The sequence below is a fragment of the Oncorhynchus mykiss genome, chromosome 2 (genome assembly GCF_057628025.1).
Source record: "Oncorhynchus mykiss isolate SJ-2025 chromosome 2, ASM5762802v1, whole genome shotgun sequence".
Classification (NCBI taxonomy): domain Eukaryota; kingdom Metazoa; phylum Chordata; class Actinopteri; order Salmoniformes; family Salmonidae; genus Oncorhynchus; species Oncorhynchus mykiss.
Window position 1 is genome coordinate 34,714,929 of NC_143023.1, and position 21,162 is coordinate 34,736,090.

General features: G+C 43.1%; 1 protein-coding gene and 1 pseudogene across 2 annotated transcripts; both read left to right on the forward strand.

Annotated features, from left to right (window-relative positions):
- Positions 1-16,754, forward strand: LOC118936739 (sialic acid-binding Ig-like lectin 5; annotated as a pseudogene). The gene is made up of 5 exons (XR_016490451.1): positions 1-120; positions 244-425; positions 15,552-15,908; positions 16,019-16,279; positions 16,364-16,754. The product of XR_016490451.1 is annotated as a sialic acid-binding Ig-like lectin 5 (transcript).
- Positions 16,755-17,142: 388 nt separating this feature from the next.
- LOC149985070 (uncharacterized) lies at positions 17,143-18,577 on the forward strand. The gene is made up of 2 exons (XM_090216817.1): positions 17,143-17,245; positions 17,374-18,577. The coding sequence occupies exons 1-2, from the start codon at positions 17,222-17,224 to the stop codon at positions 17,752-17,754; spliced, it is 405 nt and encodes a 134-aa protein (XP_090072943.1). The 5' UTR covers positions 17,143-17,221; the 3' UTR covers positions 17,755-18,577.
- Positions 18,578-21,162: the final 2,585 nt, after the last annotated feature.

The following is a 21,162-nucleotide window of genomic DNA, read 5'->3' on the forward strand; positions in this document are numbered from 1 at the left end:
ATGTCAGACCTGGAGAGGCAAGAGCTGAGCTACGCCGCCCTGCAGTTTCTCGGGGGGCGCTCCAGGGATGGGGGGGCCTCAGGGAGGGGGGATGACGGCAGCGACTACACCGAGATCAAGGCCAAATGAATCGCGATCCTTCCCTAACCCATCGTCACCGCGTGACACAGTGGCAGCCATGTTGTCGCCCGCCTCCTCACGTCATTCGCCCCCTCTTCAAACGTCTTCCCCCCTCCCCCGTAGACTCCACCCCCAACCTTCACCGTCACACCAAGAACTCCCATCGTCTCCGCCGTCCCTGAATCATCTCAAATGACGTCCCCGTTAGTCGACCCCCAAGCCTCCAAGGGGAACCCCAGTCACATCTCGCCACCCAGGACTGCTGGTAGCTACTTGCAGGGTCAGAACACGGCCCAGTGGACAATGTAAAAAGATCTTTGTATTATCAGCAGCTGTCGGTCTCCAGGCTCTTACTCTATTGTTCATAGCCAAACAATTCCCTCACAACAGGTGCAATGCGTTAGTTACTGTACTGTATCATCTAGATTCAATGTTGCTATTTCCATCTCTACACCATTAATTGTTGGCATTGCTTTTCTGGGGCTCCCCTTCTGTATGTCACCCTATATCATACTCATAGCTAGCCTGGTTAAACCAGATTGAACGCTGCGCTCACCAGATTTCCTGTGAAACGCAGCGCAATCAGTTTGGATACCAGGCTAACTGTCTAGATCCGTCCGTTATAGTTCTTCTCCACTGTGTCCGCTGCCAGTCGAAGTATCAGGGAAAGGGGTGTGTTTTGTGCTTTTTCTTTTCTTATCTCTATTTCTGACCCTGGATCTGATACTGATACATACTACTTCCGGCGCCGACAGAGATGGCCGCCTCGCTTCGCGTTCCTAGGAAACTATGCAGTTTTTTGTTTTTTTACGTGTTATTTCTTACATTAATACCCCAGGTCATCTTAGGTTTCATTACATACAGTCGAGAAGAACTACTGAATATAAGATCAGCGTCAACTCACCATCAGTACGACCAAGAATATGTTTTTCGCGACGCGGATCCTGTGTTCTGCCTTACAAACAGGACAACGGAGCGGATCCCATGCAGCGACCCAAAAAAACGACTCCGAAAAAGAGGGAAACGAGGCGGTCTTCTGGTCAGACTCCGGAGACGGGCACACCGTGCACCACTCCCTAGCATTCTTCTTGCCAATGTCCAGTCTCTTGACAACAAGGTTGATGAAATCCGAGCAAGGGTAGCATTCCAGAGGGACATCAGAGACTGTAACGTTCTTTGCTTCACGGAAACGTGGCTCACTGGAGAGACGCTATCCGAGGCGGTGCAGCCAACGGGTTTCTCCACGCATCGCGCAGACAGAAACAAACATCTTTCTGGTAAGAAGAGGGGCGGGGGCGTATGCCTTATGGCTAACGTGACATGGTGTGATGAAAGAAACATACAGGAACTCAAATCCTTCTGTTCACCTGATTTTAGAATTCCTCACAATCAAATGTAGACCGCATTATCTACCAAGAGAATTCTCTTCGATTATAATCACAGCCGTATATATCCCCCCCCATGCAGACACATCGATGGCTCTGAATGAACTTTATTGGACTCTTTGCAAACTGGAAACCATTTATCCGGAGGCTGCATTCATTGTAGCTGGGGATTTTAACAAGGCTAATCTGAAAACAAGACTCCCTAAATTTTATCAGCATATCGATTGCGCAACCAGGGGTGGAAAGACCTTGGATCATTGTTACTCTAACTTCCGCAACGCATATAAGGCCCTGCTCCGCCCTCCTTTCGGAAAAGCTGACCACGACTCCATTTTGTTGATCCCTGCCTACAGACAGAAACTAAAACAAGAGGCTCCCACGCTGAGGTCTGTCCAACGCTGGTCCGACCAAGCTGACTCCACACTCCAAGACTGCTTCCATCACGTGGACTGGGACATGTTTCGTATTGCGTCAGACAACAACATTGACGAATACGCTGATTCGGTGTGCGAGTTCATTAGAATGTGCGTTGAAGATGTCGTTCCCATAGCAACGATTAAAACATTCCCTAACCAGAAACCGTGGATTGATGGCAGCATTCGCGTGAAACTGAAAGCGCGAACCACTGCTTTTAATCAGGGCAAGGTGTCTGGTAACATGACCGAATACAAACAGTGCAGCTATTCCCTCCGCAAGGCTATCAAACAAGCTAAGCGTCAGTACAGAGACAAAGTAGAATCTCAATTCAACGGCTCAGACACGAGGCATGTGGCAGGGTCTACAGTCAATCACGGACTACAGGAAGAAATCCAGCCCAGTCACGGACCAGGATGTCCTGCTCCCAGGCAGACTAAATAACTTTTTTGCCCGCTTTGAGGACAATACAGTGCCACTGACACGGCCTGCAACGAAAACATGCGAGGTGAGTAAGACATTTAAACGTGTTAACCCTCGCAAGGCTGCAGGCCCAGACGGCATCCCCAGCCGCGCCCTCAGAGCATGCGCAGACCAGCTGGCCGGTGTGTTTACGGACATATTCAATCAATCCCTATACCAGTCTGCTGTTCCCTCATGCTTCAAGAGGGCCACCATTGTTCCTGTTCCCAAGAAAGCTAAGGTAACTGAGCTAAACGACTACCGCCCCGTAGCAGTCACTTCCGTCATCATGAAGTGCTTTGAGAGACTAGTCAAGGACCATATCACCTCCACCCTACCTGACACCCTAGACCCACTCCAATTTGCTTACCGCCCAAATAGGTCCACAGACGATGCAATCTCAACCACACTGCACACTGCCCTAACCCATCTGGACAAGCGGAATACCTATGTGAGAATGCTGTTCATTGACTACAGCTCGGCATTCAACACCATAGTACCCTCCAAGCTCGTCATCAAGCTCGAGACCCTGGGTCTCGACCCCGCCCTGTGCAACTGGGTACTGGACTTCCTGACGGGCCGCCCCCAGGTGGTGAGGGTAGGCAACAACATCTCCTCCCCGCTGATCCTCAACACTGGGGCCCCACAAGGGTGCGTTCTGAGCCCTCTCCTGTACTCCCTGTTCACCCACGACTGCGTGGCCACGCACGCCTCCAACTCAATCATCAAGTTTGCGGACGACACAACAGTGGTAGGCTTGATTACCAACAACGACGAGACGGCCTACAGGGAGGAGGTGAGGGCCCTCGGAGTGTGGTGTCAGGAAAATAACCTCACACTCAACGTCAACAAAACTAAGGAGATGATTGTGGACTTCAGGAAACAGCAGAGGGAACACCCCCCTATCCACATCGATGGAACAGTAGTGGAGAGGGTAGCAAGTTTTAAGTTCCTCGGCATACACATCACAGACAAACTGAATTGGTCCACTCACACAGACAGCATTGTGAAGAAGGCGCAGCAGCGCCTCTTCAACCTCAGGAGGCTGAAGAAATTTGGCTTGTCACCAAAAGCACTCACAAACTTCTACAGATGCACAATCGAGAGCATCCTGGCGGGCTGTATCACCGCCTGGTACAGCAACTGCTCCGCCCTCAACCGTAAGGCTCTCCAGAGGGTAGTGAGGTCTGCACAACGCATCACCGGGGGCAAACTACCTGCCCTCCAGGACACCTACACCACCCAATGTCACAGGAAGGCCATAAAGATCATCAAGGACATCAACCACCCGAGCCACTGCCTGTTCACCCCGCTATCATCCAGAAGGCGAGGTCAGTACAGGTGCATCAAAGCTGGGACTGAGAGACTGAAAAACAGCTTCTATCTCAAGGCCATCAGACTGTTAAACAGCCACCACTAACATTGAGTGGCTGCTGCCAACACACTGAAACTGACTCAACTCCAGCCACTTTAATAATGGGAATTGATGGGAAATGATGTAAATATATCACTAGCCACTTTAAACAATGCTACCTTATATAATGTTACTTACCCTACATTATTAATCTCATATGCATACGTATATACTGTACTCTATACCATCGACTGTATCCTTATGTAATACATGTATCACTAGCCACTTTAACTATGCCACTTTGTTTACAATCTCATATGTATATACTGTACTCGATACCATCTACTGTATCTTGCCTATGCTGCTCTGTACCATCACTCATTCATATATCCTTATGTACATATTCTTTATCCCCTTACACTGTGTACAAGACAGTAGTTTTGGAATTGTTAGTTAGATTACTTGTTGGTTATTACTGCATTGTCGGAACTAGAAGCACAAGCATTTCGCTACACTCGCATTAACATCTGCTAACCATGTGTATGTGACAAATAAAATTTGATTTGATTTGATCCAGTGGTTGTCAACGCTGACCAGTGTTCAACAAACGTTAGGCCTGGTACACATCCAATTGAAGCCTGTCATCTTCATCTCACATATTCTGTCCCCACATATAGTTCAATAGTGATGTGTGCTGTGACTCTGTGGCTTTTGATGATGATGAGAAATGAATATTTCTTTGATTTTATATAAAGAGAGAAAATTGATACTCTTAGAGGTTTGTCAAGCCTCGAACACAAGGTTCTGTTTGTGCAAGAAGTGGCCTGATTTTTTTTGTTTTTATGCATTATAAGCACTGATTGCATTGTGTTTTGCTCTTGAGGAAATATGCCGGGGTAACACAGAATGTTCTATTTATGCCGTTGCCCATGATTCAATTACTAGTATTTTTGGACGATTTCTCTGTTTTGCTAAGGGTAAGTGTTAACTTATCCTTAAATGGGAACCAATGGATTAGAATACATTTTTGGATTAATCTGGCATACATGACTCCACTGTAACACTCGCACAGCAGGACAAAATGTATCTCGTTGAGACAGTGTGTGTTTGTGTGTGTATGTAAACAGTGCTGAAAGATCAGCGAACACTGATCACTGTGGGTGTTTCAAAAGATAACTTTATCTGAGACCGCTTCTCACAAAATGTCTACTTCAATGGTTGTGAAGTGTGAAATCGATGCCTAATCCTATAGGGTTGTATCAGAGGAGGCATTTGAGTGGCACAACATTGAAGTTGTTATACCAGTTGGTTGTGCTATTCAAACATACTTGATCAACTCATGTAATGTAATCTCCAAGCTTACTAATGGCAACACTAGATAACAATGACTGTTAATACAATATGAATACGCGGCATATGGATGGGTAAAAGGATACCAGTATACATTATGTAAATAAATACCCTGCATGACTATTATGCTGTCAGCCATATGTGTAGATACACTACGGTATGTACATGCTCACTATTGCAACAATGGTTTACACAGGCAAGTCGGATACAGGTTCGGTAACACTTTAACTGACTTCTCTGTCATAAGGGTGACATAACGCTGTCATAACATAACACATGTCATTTTCGGTCATGAAAACTGATGTCAAAATACTGACAACCCTTTACACTGTCATGACACAAATGGGTATTTATGTAAATTAGTTGGCTAGCGGTATGCTAAGCCAATAACCTGACTGAAGCAAAGATTTGTGCCATGACGGTGTCAAGCTTATGTCAGCTGTCATGACTGTTAATAACATATTTTATGTCATTGTTCTGACATGGTTAAGTCACTAGACCTAATGGCAGAGCGTTCAAGATGTGTTGCCCAACATTGAGACATGCCAATATGGACATCCGTTTAGTAACACTTACTGTCGTCAGTTCTCTTGAACGCCTCACGGGGGGGTTTATTTCTTTCTAAACCTGGGAACAAAATGGAGAAGCGTTGTTCATGTCTTCTCTAATTTGTTTGTCACATAGTGTGTTGTAAAGCAGATTTGTACTTTCTTTACTTTGTGGTATTCATTATTATTATTGTGATGATTTTTTTTTTATATCTTTGACACAATAATTCCGATCAGAATTCTGCAATCCTTCTGCAAATTAGCACTGTTATTACTTAATGACAATAAGAGCTCTATGATGATGTTTGATCATTCTCTTTCTTTTACAAGTCTGTCCCGCCTCAAGCAAAGCCATCTTTCTTTGGGTCCAAACAACAAATAAATCAAGTAAACAACAGAGAATGTGACCAGTTCAGTTTGTTATCTATATAGTTGATATGTTTTCTCATACCCAAAACAGTATGGAAAATACACCCTGAACACATTCTATATCTCCATGTATTAGTATGACTTCATTGATACAGTATGTAACAGTTGTTCCCCCCACACAATGAAACAAAGTACTATCTTCGGTTCACCCTTTTGCTATTTAAGTCACAGAAACACTGTTAACTGACATGATTTTAGAGAAAATTTTTGCAGTACTGAAAGAAGTAGAATAAAGGAAGCAGCTACAGTATGTTGCAACCTGTTTATTTAAGATTGATATAAGAACAAATTCTTATTTTCAATGACGGCCTAGGAAAAGTTGGTTAACTGCCTGTTCAGGGGTAGAACGACAGATTTGTACCTTGTCAGCAAAGGGGTTTGAACTTGCAACCTTCCGATTACTAGTCCAACGCGCTAACCACTAGGCTACCCTGCCGCCCCGGGGGCAGCCTATATCACTTTATTGGTCAGTTGCACACAAGGTCCAACCAAACTTTGACTTCCTTTTTTAAGCCAACCCCTCCGAAAGACACACATACATACACATACATCCATATTTTGGAGAGGTGTGGGGGGGCTGCCACAATTTGCGGCAGGTTGATATTTACAGAATAGAGCGAATTTCGCTAGATGGGTCAGCTGCAGAGATTTGTATTGTTAATTTGAGGTTAGGTTAAGCATTAGGGTTAACTGTGTGGTTAAGGTTAGGGTTAAGTCGGTTTAAATCACATTTTATGACTTTTGGCCATTTCAGCTAGTGACCACTCTGCAGAGCTGCCTCGAGAACGAGATTCAGGCCAAAAACACTAACCTGCCACTGGGTGCTGTTGTGGGGGGTTGCTCAAGGGCACGAAATGGCATCAAATATTTGATACCAGCAACCCTCCAGTTGCCAGCTCACTTCACAAAATACTTTTTCCTCATCGGATCTGGAATTAGTTTGCTGGTTTGCCTCTCTAACCGCTAGGCTACATTCTCTGGTTGCAAATTTCAGTTAGCCAAACGGAACTTAAAGTTGTCCTTGATTATAATTTACCTCGCTCAGACAGTCCTACCTTGCATAACTTGTTGATAAAAAAATCTAAATATAACAGTGATAAGCATTTCATTGGCACCTGACCTTATGCCATATGTCCCCCTGTAATGAAACTGTGGGATTGGAATGTTGTCTTACCATTTACAAGCACTGGTCAGATAGACAAGGAGGGCCACATTAAGGCTGAGGAACAGATCAACAATTATCAACGGATAGACTGCAACGTCACTATTCTCTGGCCCAGGGATATCTACGGGAAGTGATAAAAATGAATTGGTACGAAAACACTTTGTTTAATTGGTCCAACGCTATTCTACTTTAGCTCTACTCTTTACCCCACCAGCCAGGTTTCCATCCAATTGGCGACAGATTTTCATGCAGAATAAAATGTGCACGTTTCCACCAAACTGACTTGCTGCAGATATACTGCTATTTCTCCCATAATACATTTTTACCGACACAAAAATATCCCACCATGTGGAACGAACAAATGATCTGTCTGCATTTAGAAAATTGTATCATCGAAATGTCCTGGTTCCATCACAATTTTTTAAACGGTATGAATTTACCAGCATAAGCATTGTGGATGGAAATGTGGTAATTGACAGTACATGACCAAATGTAAGTGGACACTTGATCATCGAACGTCTCATTCCAAAATCATGGGCATTAGTATAGAGTTGGTTCCCCTTTTGCTGCTGTAACAGCCTCCACAACAGCCTCCACCTCTGGGAAGGCTTTTTACTAGATGTTGGAACATTGCTGCGGGGATTGCTTCCATTCAGCCACAGGCACAGATATTAGGCGATTCGGCCTGTTTCACAGTCGGCGTTGAAATTCATCCCAAAGGTGTTTGATGGGGTTGAGGGTCAGGGCTCTGTGCAGGCCAGTAAAGTTCTTCCACACTGATCTCGACAAATCATTTATATTTGGACCTCGCTTTGTGCACGGGGGCATTGTCATGCTGAAATAGGAAAGGGCCTTCCCCAAACTGTTGCCACAAAGATGGAAGCACAGAATCGTCTAGAATGTCATTGTATGCTGTAGCCTCAAGATTTCCCTTCACTGGAACTAAGGTGCCTAGTCCGAATCATGAAACAATCTGTTTTATAAAGAAGTGCTTTTAAAAAACTATAGTTTATTAAACTCTGCATAAACTGAGTATAAACAACATATACAGTGCATTCGGAAAGTATTCAGACCCCTTGACTTTTTCCACATTTTGTACATTACAGCCTTATTCTAAAATGTATGAAATCGTTTTTTTCATCAGTCTACACACTATACCCCATACTGACAAAACAAAAACTGCTTTTTAGACATTTTGGGAAATGTATAGAAAAAATAAAACAAATATTAAATGTACATTCAGACCCTTTACTCAGTACTTTGTTTAAATCAAATCAAATGTTAGTTGTCACATGCGACCTTACAGTGAAATGCTTCCAAGCCCTTAACCAAAAACGCAGTTGTAAGAAAAATACCTACAAAAATAAGAAATAAATGCATCAAATAATTAAAGAGCAGCAGTAAAATAACAATAGCGAGGCTATATACAGGGGGTACCGGTACAGAGACAATGTGCAGGGGGACCGGTTAGTCGAGGTAATATGTACATGTAGATAGAGTTATTAAAGTGACTATGCATAGATAATAAGCAGAGAGTAGTAGCTGTTTAAAAGCCTCTTGGACCTAGACTTGGCACTCCGGTACCGCTTGCTGTGTGGTAGCAGAGAGGTAACAGTCTATGACTAGGGTGGCTGGTGTCATTGACAGTTTTTATGGCCTTCCTCTGATACTGCCTGGTGTCGAGGTCCTGGATGGCAGGATGCTTTGCCCCAGTGATGTACTGGGCCGTACGCACTACCCTCTGTAGTGCCTTGCGGTCGGAGGCAGTTGCCATACCAGGCAGTGATGCAAACAGTTAAGATGCTCTTGGTGGTGCAGCTGTATATCATTTTGAGGATCTGAGGACCCATGCCAAATCTTTTCAGTCCCCTGAGGGGAAATAGGTTTTGTCGTGTCCTCTTCACGACAAAACTTGGATCATGTTAGTTTGTTGGTGATGTGGACACCAAGGGTCTTGAAGATTTAAACCTGCTCCACTACAGCCCCGATAATGGGGGCGTGCTCGGCCCTCCTTTTCCTGTGGTCCATAATCATCTGCTTTGTCTTGATCACGTTGAGGGAGAGGTTGTTGTCCTGGCACCACAAGGCCAGGTCTCTGACCTCCTCCCTCTAATCTGTCACATCGTTGTCGGTGATGAGGCCTGCCACTGAGGTGCACCCGTGTTGAGGATCAAGATAGCGAATGTGTTGTTACCTACCCTAACTACCTGGAGGCAGCCTGTCAGGAAGTCCAGGATCCAGTTGCAGAGGGAGGTGTTTAGTCCCAGGGTCCTTAGCTTAGTAATGAGCTTTGAGGGCACTATGGTGTGAAACGCTGAGCCGTCGTCAATGAATAGCATTTTTCACATAGGTGTTCCTTTTGTCAATGTGTGAAAGGGCAGTGTGGAGTGCAATAGAGATTGCATCATCCGTGGATCTGTTGGGGCGGTATGCAAATTAGAGTGGGTCTAGGGTTTCTGGGATAATGGTGTTAATGTGAGCCATGACCAGCCTTTCACAGCACTTCATGGCTACAGACGTGAGTGCTACGGGTCGGTAGTCTTTTAGGCAGGGTACCTTAGTGTTATTGGACACAGGGACTATGGTGGTCCGCTTGAAACATGTTGGTATTACAGACTCAGACAGGGAGAGGTTGAAAATGTCAGAGAAGACACTTGCCAGTTGGTCAGCGCATGCTCAGACAACACGTCCTGGTAATCCGTCTGGCCCTGCGGCCTTGTGAATGTTGACCTGTTTAAAGGTCCTACTCACATCGGCTAGGGAGAGCGTGATCACACAGTCGTCTGGAACAGCTGATGCTCTCATGCATGTTTCAGTGTTACTTGCCTTGAAGCGAGCATAGAAGTAATTTAGCTAATCTGCTAGGCTTGTGTCACTGGACAGCTCGCTGCGGTGCTTCCCTTTGTAGTCTGTAATAGTTTGCAAGCCCTGCCACATCTGAAGAGCGTTGGAGCCGGTGTAGTACGATTCGATCTTAGTCCTGTGGGGACGATGTCATCTATGCACTTATTGATGAAGCCAGTGACTGATGTGGTGTACACCTCAATGACATCAGAAGAATCCCGCAACATATTCCAATCTGTGCTATCAAAACAGTCCTGTAGCTTAGCATCTGCTTATTCTGACCACTTTTCTATTGACTGGGTCACCGGTGCTTCGTGCTTTAGTTTTTACTTGTAAGCAGGAATCAGGAGGATAGAATTATTGTCAGATTTGCCAAATGGAGGGCGAGGGAGAACTTTATTCGCGTCTCTGTGTGTGGAGTAAAGGTGGTCTCAGGCGAGCAAAGCCTTGAAACTTCCTTAGATATCGTGCACCAGCTGTTGTTTACAAATATACATAGACCGCCACCCCTTGTCTTACCAGAGGCTGCTGTTCTTTCCTGCCGATACAGTGTATAACCCGCCAGCTGTATGTTATTCATGTCGTCGTTCAGCCACAAATCGGTGGAACATACGATATTACACTTTTTAATACCCTTGGGTAGGATATACTTTCTTATAGTTTGTCCACTTTATTATCCAACAATTGTACGTTGGCCAATAGTACCGATGGTAAAGGCAGGTTAACCACTCATCGCCGGAAACTTACAAGGCACCCCGACCTCCTTCTGCAATATCTCCGTCTCTTGACGGGATGACGGGATGAGGGCCTTGTCGGGTGTCTGGAGTAAATCCATCTCGTCCGCCTCATTATAGAAAAATTATTTGTCCATTTCAAGGTGAGTAATCGCTGTTCTGATGTCCAGAAGCTCTTTTCGGTCATAAGAGATGGTAGTAGCAACATAATGTACAAAATAAGTTACAAACAATGTGAAAAAACAAACATAATAGCATGGTTGGTTAAGAGCCCATAAAACGGCAGCCATCCCCTCCGGCGCCATCTGATAAGCACCTTTTACAACGATTACAGCCTAGTCTTCTTGGGTATGAAGCTACTGTCACGTCCTGACCTTAGTTCCTTTTTCATGTCTCTATTTTAGGTTGGTCAGGGCGTGATTTGGGGTGGGCATTCTATGTTTTGTTCTTGTGTTTTTATTTCTATGTGTTTGGCCTGGTATGGTTCCCAATCAGAGGCAGCTGTCAATCGTTGTCTCTGATTGAGAACCATACTTAGGTAGCCTGTTTTCCCACTTTTGTTTGTGGGTGGTTATTTTCCGTTTCAGTGTTTTCACACATGTTTTGATTTTCCTTTATTCTCTCGTTCGTTTGTTTTCTGTGTTCAGTGTAATAAATATGACGAACACTTACCACGCTGCATATTGGTCTGATATTTCATACTCCTCGCTAGAGGAAGAAGAAAACCGTTAGAGCTACAAGGTTGACACATCTCTAAATGGGGAGTTTCTCACGTTCTTCTCTGTAGAGCCTCACAAGCTCTGTCAGGTTGGATGGGGAGCGTCGCTGCACAGCTATTTTAGGGTTTCTCCAGAGATGTTAGAGCAGGTTCAAGTCAGGGCTCTGGCTGGGTCACTCAGGGACATTCAGAAACTTGTCACGAAGCCACTCCTCTGTTGTCTTGGCTGTGTGCCCAGCGTCATTGTACTGTTGGAAGGTGAACCTTCCCGCCAGTCTGACATCCTAAGCGCTCTGTAGTAGGTTTTCATCAAGGATCTCTCTGTAGTTTGATCCATTCATCTTTCCTTCGATCCTGACTAGTCTCACAGTCCCTGCCGCTAAAATACGTCCCCACAGCATGATGCTCTTACAACCATGCTATCCTCCAGAAGTTAAATCTGGATTTCATCAGACTAGAGAATCTTGTTTCTCATGGTCTGAGAGTTGTTTAGGTTTCTGGTCACCTCCCTGACCAAGGCCCTTCTCCCCAGATTGCTCAGTTTGGCTGGGTGGACAGCTCTAGGTAGTCATGGTGTTTCCAAACTTCTTCCATTTAAGAATGATGTAGTCCACTGAGTTCTTTGGGACCTTCAATGCTGCATACATCTTTTGGTACCCTTCCCCAGATCTGTGCCTTGAAACAATCCTGTCTCGGAGCTCTACAATCAATTCCTTCGACCTCATGGCTTAGTTTTGCTCTGACTTGCGCGATCAACTGTGGGACCTTATATAGACAGGTGTGTGCCTTTCCAAATCATGTCCAATCAATTTAATTTACCACAGGTGGACTCCAATCAAGTTGTAGAAACATCTGAAGGATGATCAATGGAAACAGGATGCACCGGATCTCAATTTCGAGTCTCATAGCAAAGGGTCTGAATACTTATGTAAATAAGGTACTTCTGTTTAGTTTATAATACATGAGCAAACATTGATAAAAACATTTTTTTTGCCTTTCTCATTGTGGGGTATTGTGTGTAGATGTATGAGTTTTAAAATGTATTTCATCCTTTTTTAGAATAAGGCTGTAATGCAACAAAATGTGGAAAAGGCTAAGGGGTCTGAATACTTTCCAAAGGCACTGTATATGTCTGTATACTTGAAAGATTGTGGTATAGAACCATCACAAAAATATATTGAACACAACCCAGTAGCCTCTAACGTTGATAATAAAGGGATAACCTAGTCAGTTGCACAGCTGAACGCATTCAACCGAAATGTGTCTTCTGCATTTAACCCTACCCTGCATATTCTTACCCTTTGCCGGCCCCTTAGATTCAAACCAGCAAACTTTCGGTTACTGGCCCAACACTCTTAACTGCTAGGCTACCTTCCGCCCACGTCAAGGTCGTTGTAATTAGGAGACCAAGGCGCAGCGTGAAAAGCATACATTCTTCTTTTAATGAAGAAAGAACACTGAACAAACTAACAAAGTAACAAAACAAACCGTGAAGCTAATATGAAAAGTGCAGACAGGCAACTAAACATAGAATAAGAACCCACAAAATACTCAAGGAATATGGCTACCTAAATATGGTCCCCAATCAGAGACAACAATAAACAGATGCCTCTGATTGGGAACCAATTCAGGCCACCATAGACCTACATATACCTAGACTTACAAAAAAACCTTGATATACAAAAACACCTAGACAATACAAAAACTAACATACCCACCCTAGTTACACCCTGACCTGACCAAAATAAGAAAGAAAACAAAGACAACTAAGGTCAGGGCGTGACAGTCCATAATAAGTGCATTTAGCACACTATACTTACTATAGTTACTATGTCAGTTACTGCAGAATATGGCAGTACCCTTTTTGCAGCAGATCTATCATATTGGGTACAGGGCTTCATTTCTCAGACCACAGAGGGCATCAATAACAGTGAGACTATTGCCATCTTATCTCTATCCAATGCAAGGCATTCTCCATGTAATTCACATGCACATGTTTCAAACAGCCAATCTTGAAATATGTACACATTTTCTTATAGAAATCTTATAGAAACGTTCTTATGAAATAAAGCTGCATCTGAATATACAAGGCAAGGGGATTGCAGTGTTGATCAAGGCTGGTTGATAGGTGTGGATTGATGGGGTTTGATGGGTTGGTTGATGTGCTTGGGTTGATTAGGGTCTAGATACAGTACAGTATGGCTGGGTGGTATGTGTGGATTGGTGGGGTTTGATGGGTTGGTTGATGTGCTTGGGTTGATTAGGGTCTAGATACAGTACAGTATGGCTGGGTGGTATGTGTGGATTGGTGGGGTTTGATGGGTTGGTTGATGTGTTTGGGTTCATTATGGTCTAGATACAGTACAGTGTAGCTGGGTGGTATGCAGTACAGAGGGACTTCCTGGATTGCAGCACCAGGTTAGAGGGAGGAGTAACAGACTGGGGACATGAAGTGACAGTTCACACCCATCAGAGACTCACACAGGGCTCACAGTCAACAGGAAGAGAGAGCACACAGAGAGAGGTAATGTGCTGATTCAGTCTTATTCTCTGCATGGATCAAAAGACAAGCTATTGAACCATTATATATTTTTGTCTCGTTACATTGAATGACTGTTAAAACTTAATTATGACTATGTAATGTAATGGTAATATTATTCATTTAGGGCATTACAACACATTCCTTCATAAGGCTTTAAACAGCATAGGAATACATATTTATGAATGCAGTTAAATATATTTATGAGCAATTGTGAAGAAGGCATTCATATGAACCTTGAGCATAAATGTTTCTTTGACATCCTCTCTAGGCATTACAGAAAAATACATCTTAGTTGAATAAAAGTGCTAAGAAGGTTGTTATGAATGCCACTGTAGCACTCATAAAGGTGTAATGAAATATTAATATCCGATGTGTATTGCTATATGTTGTTAATATCACAACACCATTTCATATTGTATTTCACACTCGTCTCCTGCTCCATAACAGTAGACACAGACAGAGATAGTGACCATTAGACAAAGAGGAGAAAGAGGAGAGACCCCGGTGTTGTGGTTGATTCATCAAGGCAGTAGAGGCAGGATGTGGGTCCTCATCTGGGCAGCTCTACTTCTCTCTCTGACAGAGAGAACCACATGCCCAAGTAAGGTTCCTTTTATCACTACTATTGTTAATATACATATGACACACATCCCAACAGATACTGTCACATTATTTTTTTTTACAAACAAGTGAAGTAGTATCAGTGCTTCTTGTATTACTCATGACTATATTCATTTCCCTCCGTCAGAGAAGGCCCTTGCAGCAGCATACAACATCACCTTCAGTCCAGCAGAGATAACACCCCAGAATGGACTATGTGTTGTTATTCCATGTTTGTTCACTCACCCTGATGACTTCCTTGCTAGCATAGCAATGTGGCTTAAATGCCCTGATGCACGATGTTCTATTAAAGTCGAAACTGACTCTATTTTCCACTCAAGAAATTCCTCTATAGCTCAGGAGGGTTATAGAAGGCGAGTAGCACTACTGGAGACAGACCTGACAAAGAAGAACTGCAGTATGATCATCAACGACATCACTAAGACTGATGACGGAGACTATAAATTAAGACTGTCCGGAACATTGAACAGTGGCAATATAAGTCAATTTACATACCAGAAGAAACTGAAAATGGCAGTGAAAGGTACAGCATGACTATTACTGTTAGTTACAGTGACAAGAGTATTACTTTAGTGTAATTTGTCATGTACACTTACTGTAACATAAGTACCTCCAATTTACAAAGCCCAAGATTTCCCCAAGTCTCCCATTTCAAAGTGTTTATTTTTCTAAACCGGTACCAGGATTTCATACTTTCTATGAGTATATGTTTCTGCTGTTTTCTACATTGATACAAAATCCATGTTATAGCGTGACTTAAATGTAAAGGAAATTCCTATTGAGCCGACATATGCATTTACCATGAATACGGGAACATTGCCTCTAAATGTAAATCATGCTATTGTGCGAATCTTCCACGATCCTGATTGAATTTAGGCCTCAGTCTGTGTTTCTATTTCCTAACTCCAGCTCTGACCCAGAAGCCCTCAGTGTTGACTCCTCCTCTGACAGAGGGAGAACCAGCGACCCTGACCTGCACCGCCCCGGGAATCTGCTCTGGAACTCCTCCTAACATCACATGGACATGGAGAGGGACAGGAGACAACATCACTGAGCTCAGAGACAACACCACCACACAAAGGAGAGAGGATCTGACCCGCGTCACAACAACCCACTTCTCAACATTGACCTTCAGCAGAGCACCACACCACCAAGGTCACGTGCCAAGTGACATTCAAAGGGAACATCACCACTGAGGAGACAGTGACTTTGAATGTGACTCGTAAGTAGCCTACATCATCTGACCTTACTTTGCACAACCCAACAGCTTGTTGTGCTTCAACAGTTATAATTCATGAACATGATAAACTGATTATATACTTTATTTTCTAGATGTGAAGGAACCCAAGATCTCTGGTAGTAACACAGTGAGAGAGGGTGATACCCTGAATCTGTCTTGCTTTGTTGACAGCTACCCACCACCACCATCTATCACCTGGAGTAAGAATGGGACAACAGCTTTGGAACAGAATAACTCTGGACTGGCCTCTCTCACCATCTCGAACATGACAAGAGAACATGCTGGGGAGTATGCGTGTAAAGCTCAACAACTCAACAGGACTCTGACAGCTTCCATTGATGTCACTGTGATGTGTGAGTACAAACAACACAAAATAGCTTGAAACATGTTTACTTTAAATTGTCCATGATATATCTTCCCCCTCTGTCTCTCGTTAGACCATCCTGTGATTCTCAATGCTTCTGGGTGTGTCATCCAGGCAAAGGTCATGACCTGTGTGTGTGTCAGCCAGGGGGTTCCCTTACCTCTCATAGGCTGGCTTAACACTGAGGAGTACTCCCTCACTAAATCAGTGTTGAGGTCCTCAGTGAACACCACCATCAGGATGCATGTCGGAAACCACACCAACACTACTGTGGAGTGTGTCAGCACAAATGAAGTGGGCAGAGTGAGAGAGAAGCTGCAAGTCACCCAAAAAGAGAGCCAAGGAAAGCGAGGAGGTAAAGATATAAGTTGTTACTTTGTTAGAGAGCAACAGCTTCCCTATCCCACCCAATAAGTCTGCAGCATAGAGGAATTATATGCTTTGAGTGAGAAAATATAATGTTATTATTTCATTTAAAAAGAAAATCAGAGGATACAAAGTATGGTGAGCAACTTCTAAAATCATACATGCTTTGTTCTCTTTATAGAGGAAGTATCTAAAGACATCTTGGCTCTGCTGTTGAACCCACCACTGATTACTGCATTTGTGATTGGTGCAGCCTTCTCATCCACCATCTGTTGTATCATCCTGTGTTTCACAGGGAAATGTAAAAGGTACATGCATTCTGTTACTGAAGTACAGTTAGTGTTATATGAGTGTTGATGATTGTCTTTAGAAATTCACATTTCCTATCAAGAGTATCAGATATATTGTCAAATGTTGCAATGCCTTGCACAATGTTATAATGGAGGTGCTTGCTAACCTCTCTAACATATAGTTATTGAGACATTTTATTTATAACATTTTCCCTAGATGCAAAGAGAGGATCCCAAAGGACTCAGACTCCAAAAGCCCTTTAACGAAACTGGAGATGGTGGCATGTGAAGACCAACAGGTGCCGTACCAGTTTCCTTCTTTTTTCAGCTTTACCAACATTCTGTTAGCATTGACAGCATAAACAGATCTGGGACCAGCAAGCTAACAAGACTCCTCACACAGTGCTCTCTGTAATCTACTCCATAGACAAATGCAGGACAGGCTGTGCGGGGCGAACAGACCCCTCTGCAGGTGGTGCTGATGGAGGGAGCTGAAAACACAGGACCCCAGACCAGTGGAGCTGCAGGAAACTCTGCCAAAGGGGAAGAACCTCAAGATGTGCACTACGCCACTATCAACTACTCCCAACTGAAGAAGACTCCTGAGGAGGCAGAGAAGAAGACCACCACCTCAGAGTCAGAGTACGCCAAAATCAAACGAGAGAATAAGAAAGAAGGGTATGAAGGTGGAGGAGAGGGGAGTGGAGTGATGTACGAGGAGGAGAACGAGAATGGTAAGCCAGCAGCAGAGACATATGAGAATACAGAGCTTTACTCCAACGTCAAGGCTATTATGGGTGGTGAGTGACACAGCAATTTTCACTAGAAACATGGGGGATAGCATGCAGTATTATATAGCCATGTGTTCCTATATCATTTTCTGAATCCAGATTGAATGTTTTATGTTGATACTGGGACTTTTGCTCAACAGAAACTACTGTAGTTTTGGTGTTGTTTCCTCATGTGCCAAATCAAGTTTGAATGTTTTATGATAATACAGAGATGTTGTTTAATAACTGAAACTACTGTAGTTAATAGTTTTGGTAAATGATTTATTTTACAGCCCTGTGTCAGATGGTACTGTATGTATCTGGTGGTTGTACATTTTCAATAAGAATATTTTCTAGTTGTACATAGAAGCAAGTTTTGGTCAAGTTTTTATAAAGTCTTTCAAGGAAGAGTCATTTTACTTTTGTAATGACAGTGTTTTGTCACCAAGGGGAAGGACTGACACATATGTGGTTGGGAAAAGTAGAGGTCAAGCCATTTATTTTTTCTTCTCTTTTTTCCTTTCATTTTGCATTTTGATTTGACAAGTGGGTGGGGATATTAGGTAGTATGTGTGGATGTAATCAATATATTTCTGTAAATAGAATACTGATACACTGTTGGAAATGTTGGCAAAATGTAAATCAGAATTCTCATTTTGGGCTAGCCAGAGAGCTCAAATTAAAGAATCAAGAAAAAAAGTACATTATGTTGTTTTCTTTAGACAGCTTGGTTGTTTAGCAACAAAACAGATGTGTACACAACTATGTGGTAAAACAGCTGGGTTGGCTTAGATTGTTGACAACATGTCACATATTTCGTCTCAAATGTTTAAAAATATAAATACATTTGCACAATGAGCACTTGTTGTCTCTCAAATACGGTGTTACAGTTGTTTGGTTAGCTAGGTAGTATTTTTTTGTGTGCCATATTAGCAAATAACACCCCCCAAAAATATGACATTTCAATAACAACATAAAACTAGCTGAAACAAGCCATATACTATTCGCCAGATGGCAGCTTTGTGTCATTGTTGCTAGATATCTGGCCATCCAGAATCACCACAACATGTGGTCTTCTGCCCCATTGAAGCATGTCTATCGTTTTCATGACATTGTCAGCTAACCCATTTATGAGAATATTTTTCTATTCATAAGTGTGCATTATTGCAGTATTGTTTTATATTGAGGCACTACCTCAATCTTTTTTTGTATTTTCATTTGTTTGTTCTCTGAAATCTGTTAAAAGAATGTATAAATGGTACATTTTTCAACTTAACATCTCCACAAATTTCATTCAATAGTAATTATAAGCTACCAATTGAATAAATCAGGAATGGGCAACTTTGATGGGGGTGGAGGCCCCCCCCAAAATCAGGTCTGCATACCCACATCTATACCCACACATGTAGTCAGAGCCAGAGTCAGGGCTCTGACTACATGTGGGTATGCAGCCCTGTGAGCCACTGCGGCCCCCTGTGATGATTTTATTTTTGTGGTGCAATGGTACATTCTGCCACCTAGAGTGTGTTATATGAACAGGAATAAAGCTAAGGTTGGTGATTTATTGCCACCTGCAGAAATATTTGCTTACATGTATAAATCATTGGCTGATCTCTCCTGATTATTCGAATTGAATCATGTAATCCCTCTTTAAAACCTCTTAAGGATCCATTACAATTTTCGCCTAAAACGATTTACCCAAATCTAACTTGATTAATTTGCCGAAATAGGCTTTAAATACAGTAACGGCTAAATAAATATATTCATAGTCACATTCGCTAATGACTTTGGGAAATATGAACCAGTTTTCAAAAGACACTATTGTGTTATACAGTTTTAAATAGTTTTTGTGTACAGAATAAGGAGACATGAACCTGCCCTCAGAATATCTCTCTCGGATTGAAGAGGAGGCAGACCAGTCTTGTCTGTTTGTGATCCATGTTAGCATGTTGCGAATTTGGGCAGACCAGTAGTACAATTGAAGGCAGGGAAGGGCAAGAACACCCTTTTTTAATTGCCCCCATATAAATGTGGTTAGTTGGTTTGAAAAAGGAAACTGGGAGATAGCTTGGGAGCATCTGAAAAAACTAGTTAAATCTAAGGAGGATGTTCATACGGATGACATTGATTCTTCGACTAAGATAATTAGGAGGAAGATCCAGGTTTGGAGATCGTTCTGATTCGATCCAGGAGTGGAAGAAACTTTACATTGAAAAGGCAATTCAGATCTGGTGTTACAAAGATCCCAAGGTATTGAAACCCCTGTGTCTTCCATTGGAATGGACAGTGTCTTCATAGAGCTGCTGAGTGTAAGATTAAGAGGGCAAACAGTGGATTAGTTCAAATGTATCTTATATTCTAAAAACTTGCCATACTGAGCAATTGTGTCTAAAATGGGAGGGATTTCTCAGGGTTGGATATGTAGAGCAAGACATCATACGCGTAGAGTGAAATCTTGTGCTGCAGGCCGCCTGCAGAAACACCCATAATACTTGGATTGCTCCTTATCAACTCTGCCAAAGGCTCCGCCCCCAACAAGTAGTGTGGACAGCGAGCATCCTAGTCTTGTGCCACTTCCTAAATAATTTAGACCATTAGTAGTCACCATGGCATTTGGATGAGAGTATAGGGACATAATCCATTTAATAAAGTTTGGGCCCATATTGAAATTTTCTAATACTGAGAACAGAAAGCTCCACTCCATCCTGTTGAATGCCTTCTCGGCATCCAGTGAAGCCAGCAGGACAGGGGTCTTCTGTGTGTTTACTTGATCAATAATATCAAATAGACGGCAAATGTTATCAGAAGAGTATTTGTCTCTAATAAATCCAGTTTGATCCACTTTTATTATTTTGCGAAGAAGAGTGTTTAGTTTTTTGGCGAGCAATTTGGTAAATCCAACAAGCTTATGGGCCGGAAGGACGAGCAGGATAGAGGGTCCTTGTCTTTTTTTAGCAACACTGTAATGCGGGCTGTGTACGTAGAGTCTGGGACTATCACGTATTTCTAGGAGTGGTGGGTGTAGAGTCAGGCGCAGAGAGTAAACTTCCAAAGAAATCTGTTTATTGCGCGTTGTCTAGCCAAACAAACAGGCAATGCCCATAGAACACGTATGTCTCCAAAACAGGGAAATAACATAATACGCAGGCAAAGAACATAATACGCAGGCAAAGAACACACCAGCACCACTGACAGTAAAGATAAGCCCGCACAACAGCAAGCGGGCACTAAAAGTTTAAATAGACTAAATAATGAACCAAAATGAGCAACAGGTGAAAACAATCAGACAAACAAACAGAAAGGAAAAAGGGATCGGTGGCAGCTAGTAGACCGGTGACGACGACCATGGAGCACCTGACACCCGGCTCCCGCAATGTACCCCTCCCAATCCATGAGGTACTGCAGGCCCCTCACCCTGCGTCTAGAGTCCAAGATACCATGTACCC

Excerpts from the sequence above, each read along its gene's own strand:
- LOC149985070 (XM_090216817.1), top strand. The coding sequence starts at position 17,222 with ATGGTGGCATGTGAAGACCAACAG. Across the intron at positions 17,246-17,373 it reads TGGCATGTGAAGACCAACAG|ACAAATGCAGGACAGGCTGT; the intron begins GTGCCGTACCAG and ends TCTACTCCATAG.